At 46.3% G+C, this 9,045-nt stretch overlaps 2 protein-coding genes across 2 annotated transcripts in view; both read right to left on the bottom strand.

Annotated features, from left to right (window-relative positions):
- KREMEN1 (kringle containing transmembrane protein 1) overlaps positions 1 to 8,167 on the bottom strand; it is a 31,456-nt gene extending 23,289 nt beyond the window's left edge. Inside the window, exon 1 of the mRNA XM_010582024.1 lies at positions 8,089 to 8,167. Within this exon, the coding sequence (XP_010580326.1) occupies positions 8,089 to 8,167 (79 nt within the window). The remainder of the gene's footprint in view (positions 1 to 8,088) is intronic.
- A 714-nt stretch (positions 8,168 to 8,881) lies between these two features.
- SUSD2 (sushi domain containing 2) overlaps positions 8,882 to 9,045 on the bottom strand; it is a 28,230-nt gene continuing 28,066 nt past the window's right edge. The window contains exon 17 of the mRNA XM_010582255.1: positions 8,882 to 9,022. Coding sequence (XP_010580557.1) covers positions 8,882 to 9,022 — 141 coding nt within the window. The remainder of the gene's footprint in view (positions 9,023 to 9,045) is intronic.

The following is a 9,045-nucleotide window of genomic DNA, read 5'->3' as shown; positions in this document are numbered from 1 at the left end:
GTGAATGATCATTAAGGAGGGGGGGGGGGGAGGAACAACAAAAAACAAAACCCAACCAACAACAACAACCTCTCCTTTACTGTTCTGGCACCCACTGGATCCAACTGCCTTATGTTCCATGTTACTTTAGGCTATGAAGCCCATCGCTTGGAATCTAACTAACAGAACAGTGACTTATGGAAATTAATACCAGTTCTATGAATTTGAGAAGTTGTGGCAGTCTGGTGAAGTTCCCACTGACTGGAAAAGGGCAAACATAACCCCCATTTTAAAAAACGGGAAAAAAGGAAGACACGGGGAACTACAGGCCAGTCAGTCTCACCTCTGTGCCCAGCAAGATCATGGAGCAGATCCTCCTCAAAACTAGGATAAGGCACATGGAAAATAAAGAGATGATTGGTGACAGCCAACATGGCTTCACTAAGGGCAAGTCATGCCTGACAAATTTGGTGGCCTTCTATGATGGGGTTACAGCACTGGTGGATAAGGGAAGAGCAACTGACGTCATCCACCTGGACTTGAGCATAGCATTTGACACTGTCCCACATGACATCCTTGTCTCTAAGTTGGAGAGACATGGATTTCACGGGTAGACCACTCGGTGGATAAGGAATTGGCTGGATGGTCACACTCAAAGAGTTGTCGACAGCTCGATGTCCGAGTAGAGACCAGTAATGAGTGGTGTTCCTCAGGCGTCGGTACTGGAACCAGTGCTGTTTAACATCTTTGTCGGCGACATGGACAGTGGGATTGAGTGCACCCTCAGCGAGTTTGCCGATGACACCAAGCTGTGTGGTGTGGTCAATACACTGGAGGGAAGGGGTGCCATCCAGAGGGACCTGGACAGGCTAGAGAGGTGGGCCCGTGCAAACCTCATGAAGTTCAACAGGGCCAAACGCAAGGTCCTGCACATGGGTCACAGCAATCCCAAACATGGATACAGACTGGGTGATGAGTGGATTGAGAGCAGCCCTGCGGAGAAGACTTGGGGGTACTGGTGGATGAAAAACAGACTATGACCTGGCAATGTGTGTTTGCAGCCCAGAAAGACAATCGCATCCTGGGCTGCATCAAGAGAAGTGTGTCAAGGGAGGTGATTCTCCCCCTCTACTCCTCTCTCGTGAGACCCCACCTGCAGTACTGCATCCAGCTCTGGGGCCCCCAGCATAAGAAGGACGTGCACCTGAGCAAGCTGGTCCAGAGGAGGGCCACAAAGATGCTCGGGGGGCTGGAGCACCTCTCCCATAAAGACAGGCTGAGAGAGTTGGGGTTGTTCAGCCTGGAGAAGAGAAGGCTCCAGGCAGACCTTACAGCAGCCTTCCAGTACTTAAAGGGGGCCTACAGGAAAGCCGGAGAGGGACTTTTTACAAGGGCATGTAGTGATAGGACAAGGGGTAATGGCTTTAAACTGAAAGAGGGTAGATTTAGATTAGATGTAAGGAAGATGTTCTTCAATGTGAAGGGCGGTGAGACACTGGAACAGGTTGCCCAGAGAAGCTGTGGATGCCCCATCCTTGGAAGTGTTCAAGGCCAGGTTGGATGGGGCTTTGAGCAACCTGGCCTAGTGGAAGGTGTCCCTGCCCATGGCTGGGGGGTTGCAACCAGATGATCTTTAAGGTCCCTTCCAACCCAAACCATTCTATGATTCCATGAATTTTGGCAAGCCTTATTCGTTATAGTAAGTTTTGTAAGACTATGGTATACTATGACAGAACTTGCACTGTATCCAGTCCTCTCCAGGTGGCAAAGACAGCAAGGGAACAGGCACTTTGTGAAGGCTAAAGCTGACAGCTTCCTAGAAGGCATCAGAGTCCCAATGTGCTTGATAGATTTGTCACGTGGTTTCTGTTCATGCACCCAAGGCTGTTTAAACTATCCTGTGAACTATAAACCTCTATTAAATCACTAGGGGTCTAGACAGGACACAGAGAAAGCTGTGACCATTCAAATCTTGAAGTCTCTGACCTCCTCATATTTCTAAGATCTTAGTCAGCTGGGTTTCAGACATAGTCTGAAGTAGAGACTTGTGTCAAATCCATGATTAAAATCAATTGTCTGTGATGATTTCACTGTATTAACTGCCTAATGACCCCTGCTGCTTCTACTGTTTCATGGGGATGTCCGCAAACAGAATTAATCAGAGAGAGAAGCATTGCAGTGGTTCTAGTCATGAAAAGCTGGAAGTTTCCAAAAGGTCCTGTTCGGGATAATGCTTATGAGCCTTAGTGACAAAACATGGACAGCAGTGTGTTGTCAGGGCTATTTTGTTTTCAACATATCGGGTGCCACGGTTGACAGAAAAATAACTCTTTTTTTTTTTTTTTAAATGAATACGGAGACTAGATAAGTACATATTGAGTGGCAATTGCTAGAAAGAAAAAGCAGAAAATAAGCCTGGGGATGGTTGTCCACTATGAGTGAATGCTCATTGTGTGATACAGGTTCACAATTAGTTTTATTAGAGCCAGATCAACATTTGGAAGATCAAACAGCATCTGTAGTAGAAATTTTTTCCATCTGTCTCAGTTTCTTCTTCGATGTAGTAGGGACCTTACAATGATCATTTATGCCTTTGTTACTTTGGGACTGTATGGCTGCCTGCACTCCACATGGGCGCCACTTTAGGATCATTTGAAAAATTAAGGTAGTGCAGAATATAACAGCCTGACTTTTTTACTGAATGAAGCACTGATGATAAAACACTGACATTTCAGAGTCTGCATTGGTTTCCAATGATTTTCTAAGATGGACTTCCAAATATTGGTTTTAATCTCTGAAGTCCTTAATGGCAAGAGGCCCAGTTACCTGAGAAACTCTCATTTCACACCGCATTACCACAGACAGAAATAATACAAACATTTGAATTTCAACTGCAGTTTTTTCTGTACCAATGAGATGAAAAGCAAAGAAAACAGCTATCTACTTCTCAAAAACTCTTCCTTTTCTGGCTGGCAAGTGGGAAATCTTATAAACCTTCTGAGCATTCTTCAAAGTCTGTATTTTCTCAGACATGTATTTAGTGACATTACAAATTGCAAACTGAAGAGATGGAGGTTTCAGGACAGTTTAAATGACTTCTTAGAGTACTCTTCTAAGTTTGGGGCATGCACGTAGCTTTTGAGGCTGAAAATTCAGAATTACAAACTTGTTACTATTTCACTGAAAAAAAAAAAAAGTTACTTGCTTTATTTGTTTGCTTTAAGTTCTGGAAGCTACTTGGAGTGCTGACTAGTGGCCGGAGAGATTAAAGGTTGAGAACAATTATCAACCAGAAACTAGCCTACCCAGGCCAGAAATTATCCTACCAGCTACTGCCCAACAAGAAGCAAGGTTTTCTTTTAAAAATCTGCAGATTAATGAAAGGTAAATGAAAGTGGCTGCTATTTAAATCTTGGGTTTCATTACAGTGGTGTGATAGCCAGAATATTAAATGTTCTGTAAGGCTGGAGCAAGAAATAAAGATTCCTTGAATTTACATGCTATAACTGCCTGCTCAGTTCTCCTCTTTCAGAAGAGTCAGAAAAATGCTTAAGCAGAATATAAGGATATGGAACCAAAGGTGCCAGGTCCGATAATAACTAGGTGTCAGTTGTTTGATGCATGTGCTTGCATAGTGTTCTAAGAAGAGTTTTAAGTCATTTCATTCTGCCTAAACTGTCCTCCTAATTCTTGCTAAAGATTGCAATTTAAGCACTCCTCCTTAAATGAAAGCACTGTATCTAGGTGCAGATGGCAACAGTTACAGGCACTAACCAGATGCTGCAGTCTCTAATTTGATTGAAAGGGTATAATTAGACAGCAGAAACACTTCAATGAGAGAGTAATGCACAGAGGAAAGGACAGAAACCACTTAACTGATGCCAAGATACCCCAGCAGTAACAGAGGCAGGGGCCCATGGATGGAAGGGGCAGAACACCAAATTACCTTCTTCAGATGAGAACATTTTTGTTTCCCTATGGATGCGAATAGGGATTCTGTTATCATAGGTTGCCACAGTTCTTCATGTGGGAACACTGATTAAAACCAGAAGAAGCTTCAGGAGATCAAAGAGACAAATATGGCTTCTGTGGTCATTATTAAAAATATTTTTAGCAGTGCAATGGTTTTCTTTGAAGATGCAGTTTTATCGATTGACTCAAAAGTTCATTTGCATACTGTCATACAATTGGTCAGAAAAAATAATCTCATTCAGTATTATGTTATGATGAAAAATAAATGCTTTTGGGAAGTATAAGGCAGTTTTAGACCTACCCAAGTGGAAAATTAGTGTAGTATTTTTACATTTCAATACTTTACTACTCCAATTAGTACTAATATAACAAAAGCCCTTACCAAAACTAACAGGCTTGGGTGCCTATACTGTAACATTAAAAAAACCCACAACACAACAGTTGATATGAACTAAAGAAAAAGCCTAAGGCAAGAGTGATCTTTGTTTAAAATTGCAATTTTCAAAATTGTTAGAAAATAACTCCCCATTTGGTAAATCAGCCAGTTTTAATTCTGTTGTGATGCTATGAGGGCACTTGGTCAGCTGATCATTTCTCCTTTGCAGTGTAGGGGCACTCCGCATGTAGTTTAAAAATCCTATCTCTCTCGTTCTATGTATCCACACAGACACAGAAACACACACACACAGACACGCAAATATAATTTTTTAAGTCCTCAAATGCAATAATTTTTGCTGGTCAGAACTGGAGTCTCATTTAGCATTGGTCCAAACCAGAGAGTAGCCACAGTGAAGACTCACCTGACATTTGATCAAACCTTGACATAAGCATTTGTCTGTCCTGTAAAAATGTACTTTCCTGGAAATGTACAGACATGTGGAGTTCCATACTTGTGCTCCCTGACAGTGTGTGAGTTGTTACATATGTGAACTTGCTACTCTTGTGAGACTTTGATTACTAACCTTCAATCTAATCACTTTTTCATCACTTTTCCTTTATTGTTTTAAAAAAAACAAAAAACAAAAAGGTAAATGCTATCTGACTGGCCAGACCATTTCTGGAGTATGTTGGAAGCAGGCAAATTAGGATATGAGCATGAGAGGCAGTTATCATTACTTCTCATGCTTAAAAGTATGTGTTTTGTACCTTTTTTCTTTTTATTCATACAATATAAACATGCTATATTAGACACAGCTTTGCAGCTGCTGGCTGGTCCTCAGCCACAAGATGCAAACATACTTGCTTGTCTTGTGATTCTTTATCACTGGAACTAAGAATGCATGATGTGGCTCCGTAAGAATTTCTGTTCCTTAATACACCCATTTGTTTTCTTTCTTTGTGAAGTTTTAAAACTGTTGTTCCATTGTCAAGCGTGGCAGACTGAATCTCTTCGGAAATTTTACCAGGATGGGCCATAGCCACTGTGTGGATGGAGGGAGTGGTCAATTGCACAACCATTATGGTGTGATATGACAAAGAATGCAAATTTTGCAGCTGGCAGCATGTAATCCCTGCCTCCTTTCTACTTCTTTGGCTACATCCTGCCTGGATTTTGAGTTACACTCTATGCATGTACAAGCATGATAAGCCGAAGTGTCTGACTAACTATTTCATTTTCTATCTGTCTGGTTAGAAATGCTTTTTTGAGTATTTCCATGATGATTGCTTAAGGCATATCAAGTAGAACTGCTTCTCTGAATCAGCAAGATACAGGCAGAAAAGATAACAAGAGATACAAGGTTTGTGAGAGAAGGCTAAAACAGCAGCTCAGGGGAAAGACTCTGCTGGGAAAAAAAACAAGGGCACAGTGACCCAGTATTGCTAAATGGAAAGAAAACAGAGAAAGGAAAAAAAGACTGATCATCATATACATTTCTGATGGGGAAATTAAATGAACACTATAAATACAGAAACTAGAAGTGAGAACTTCTTGCATTGAGTATATAAAATAACTTTTGTTCACTGAAACTAACATTTGCTGAAGGCATTTCCATCTCTTTGGCCTTGTAATACAAACCTCACTAAATTTAGACAGTCCTTTAATGTTAGGCAATCTATTCACCCATCTCTTATTTCTGATTCACTTGAGAAATGTGGTATGACTGAAGTTTGAATGCTGCAAATGTCAGTGTTTGGATTAATAGAAACTGTTATACATCACACAGCAAAGCAGAAACATTCTGTGAAAAGTAGCACAGTACTATGTGCAAAAAGATTGTTAACTCACTCCAATTTCTAACAATTCGAGTCATTTTTCATAAGGCAATTCCAGAAGTTAAAGTTTCTCTCCTATCTTAGCAAATGATGGTGTGACACAGTCTGTATTTTGACAGCATTTTACAATAAATTTAAGACATGCATTTGATAAAAAAGGAATAGGCATTAAAAACATACCATATGACAAACTGCCTTACAAAAGAACTATTAATATTTGTCATTTTAGAATTCTGCTAGCTTCAAGTGCAACCTGATCCAGCTGATCCTGTTTTGGTCCTGTGGGATTAAGGGTCAAGAAAAAGATCCTGAGGTATGGTTTGTGCAGATTAGCAACTCTGCAGATTTTGTATATGCCACACAAATTACAGGTCCTTGCTGAAGTGTAGATTTGCACTGTTTCCAGGTTCTTTAGCAGAAGACACATAGATGGCAGTGCTTTCTAGATCCATTCTCCTTTGCTACCCCTTCACTCAGAGGCATTATATAGTCTCTCCGCCCCCGCCCCAGCTGCTTGTGCTCAGGCATCTCTGACCCCTTCAGTGGCTGCCAGTGCATGCAGTCAGAAGTTGACTAGAGGATGGAAATGCAGGTGTGTAAACAGGTAGAATCCTCTCAGTAGGCTATGAACCAAACATTCACACTGGGATATATCCTCCACTTGCTGTCATGCAGCCTGCTGTGAGGGACATGGTCACATACAGAATGTTCTGTCTGCAGTTCTGCTCAGAAATGTTACAAGAATTCTTCAACTTAAGCAAAGGAAGGAGTACCTACTGCGTGCGCTAAACATGTCCTAATGGTACTGGGAACAGACTGTTAGACATGGTCTAGATATATCCCTGTCTAGGCAGCTCTCTACATGCTTATCTGAAATACTCTCATGTTTTACTCACTTCAGGTAACTTCTGAGAAGTTGTAAAGTTTACCCTGAGTTCTCTTTCTGGTAAAAGGCTTTTTTTCCCCTGAGAAAGTCTATGTAAGTATTTTCCAAATCTAATCAAGTGCATCTACAAAAACTTGTTGAGCAAGTATCTGTTCATGGCAAAAGGCAGTAGAGCAAATTCTACATTATGAAGAATAACAATGATTAGAATATGCAAAATGTATCCAGGAGGACCAGGCATCTGATGGCTGTGACATTGCGATCACCTGGAACAGCCACTTCGGATCTTGCGAAGCAGGGCCAACGTTTATCAGAGGAGAACCGTGGTACTTGAAATCGTCAGTAACAACTGAGATAAGGACAAAAGGGTGCAGAGAAGTTTTAACTGAAAAATCAGACTAACAGGTAGCGAAGCTTCAGGCTTCCCAGATTGCTGGCTGAACGACAACCTGAACGGTCAGAGGAATCCGTGCTTGACAGGGAGCTGGGGCAGCACGCAGCAGACAGGCGAGATGGCCACCCTCCAGGCTCTAGCTCCGCGGCCCCAATTCTGCCCTGCTGCCACCGGTTATTTCATTTCCCAGTGAGTAAGTGTACCCACGCCCCACACGCCCCTCTCCCTGCAGATGCCTCTGTTCTGCAAATCTGGCTACCGAGCCACTTTGATAGAGAAACGTGCTGCTCTTCCTCCTCTCACCTCATGCTTTCATACAGTTTTCCAAGCTCCAGCCCAGCGAGCACAGGGAGAACCCTCAAACCCGCACACGCCGCAAACCGCGCACGAAAATACCCCCCGCACGTTTGCAGGAGCAGCTTCGAGCCGCGCACCGAGCTGGCGAGCAGGAAGGGACGTCGTCGCGACCTCGAGGAGGTGCCGCCGGGCGGCAGAGCCCTTCCGCGGGAGGCTGCGCGCCAGCCGCAAGCCTGCGGGGCTCGGGGCTCGGCTGCCCCGCGCCGCCGCCGCTCAGCCCTGCGAGGAGATCGGGGAGCAGCCCCAAACGCGCCCCCCGCCCGGCTGACCGCGACGCGTCACTCACCGGAGAGAGCGGACTCGCGGCAGCAGCTCAGCGCCAGCCATGAGAAGGCCAGGACGGCGGCGAAGGCGGGGGGCTCCATGAGCGGCGGCCGCCGGGCCGCACCGCGCTCGCAGGCGGCAGCCCCAGGGCTCCGGGGGCAGAGGTGGTCGCGGGCGGCCGGGAAGAGCGCAAAGTGCGGGAAGCGGAGGCCCTACAGCATGTGTCCTGTAACTGCGCCCCGGCGAGGTGCCGAGTGGCAGATGAGGGATCCTATTACCAGCCATGTGACAGGAAAGGATAGAGACCAACATCCCAACCTGCTGCAGCGCGGGACCGCAGAACTGCTGCTTTTCCATTTGACACCGGCAGGTTTGGGCTGCCGGTGCTCGCTCCGGGGCCAGCCCCGGGGCTCCGCGGAGCCCTCCTCGCGGGCAGGGCCGCCCCGCCGCCGGCGAGGCAGCGGCCCGGCGAGTCCCCTCCTCCCCCACCCCGCACACACTCCTCCGCCCCAGCACCGACCCACGTCTCGCTCTCGTCGCTCCCCTCTGCCCTCTCGCACCCGGTCGCCCGCTGCGGCCGCGGAAGAGGCCGGGCAGGAGCCCGTCAGCCCCGCGGCCTAGCCGTGGGCTCTGCCTGGGGCCAGCCGCTGTCCCGGCCCCGCGCTCGCCCTCCGCCAGGCTGGGGTCCCACGGGGGTTGTCCGCAGCAGATGGGAGAGCGCAGGTGCAGCCCGTCTCTCATCCCATGAAGCAGGGGGCGGGGGGGGGGGGACACGGGGACGGGGGACACAGGGAAAGAACGCTACGAACTTCGTATTAGCCCCGTGCAGCTCCCGCCCGCGCACAACCACTCTGCGCGGGCGCGGTGGGGCCGCGGGTGCGCGCCCGAGCGCTGCGCCCGAGCAGCGCCTTTCTGAGAGACTCGGCCGCCAGCGGGGGCGGACTGAGGGCGTCGCTCTGCAAACGGGAGGAGGCTCCTT

The sequence above is a fragment of the Haliaeetus leucocephalus genome, unplaced genomic scaffold (genome assembly GCF_000737465.1).
Source record: "Haliaeetus leucocephalus isolate CR32 unplaced genomic scaffold, Haliaeetus_leucocephalus-4.0 Scaffold840, whole genome shotgun sequence".
In the NCBI taxonomy this organism is placed as follows: domain Eukaryota; kingdom Metazoa; phylum Chordata; class Aves; order Accipitriformes; family Accipitridae; genus Haliaeetus; species Haliaeetus leucocephalus.
Note: the sequence above shows the minus strand (reverse complement) of the source record. Positions and strands in the feature narration are given on the sequence as shown.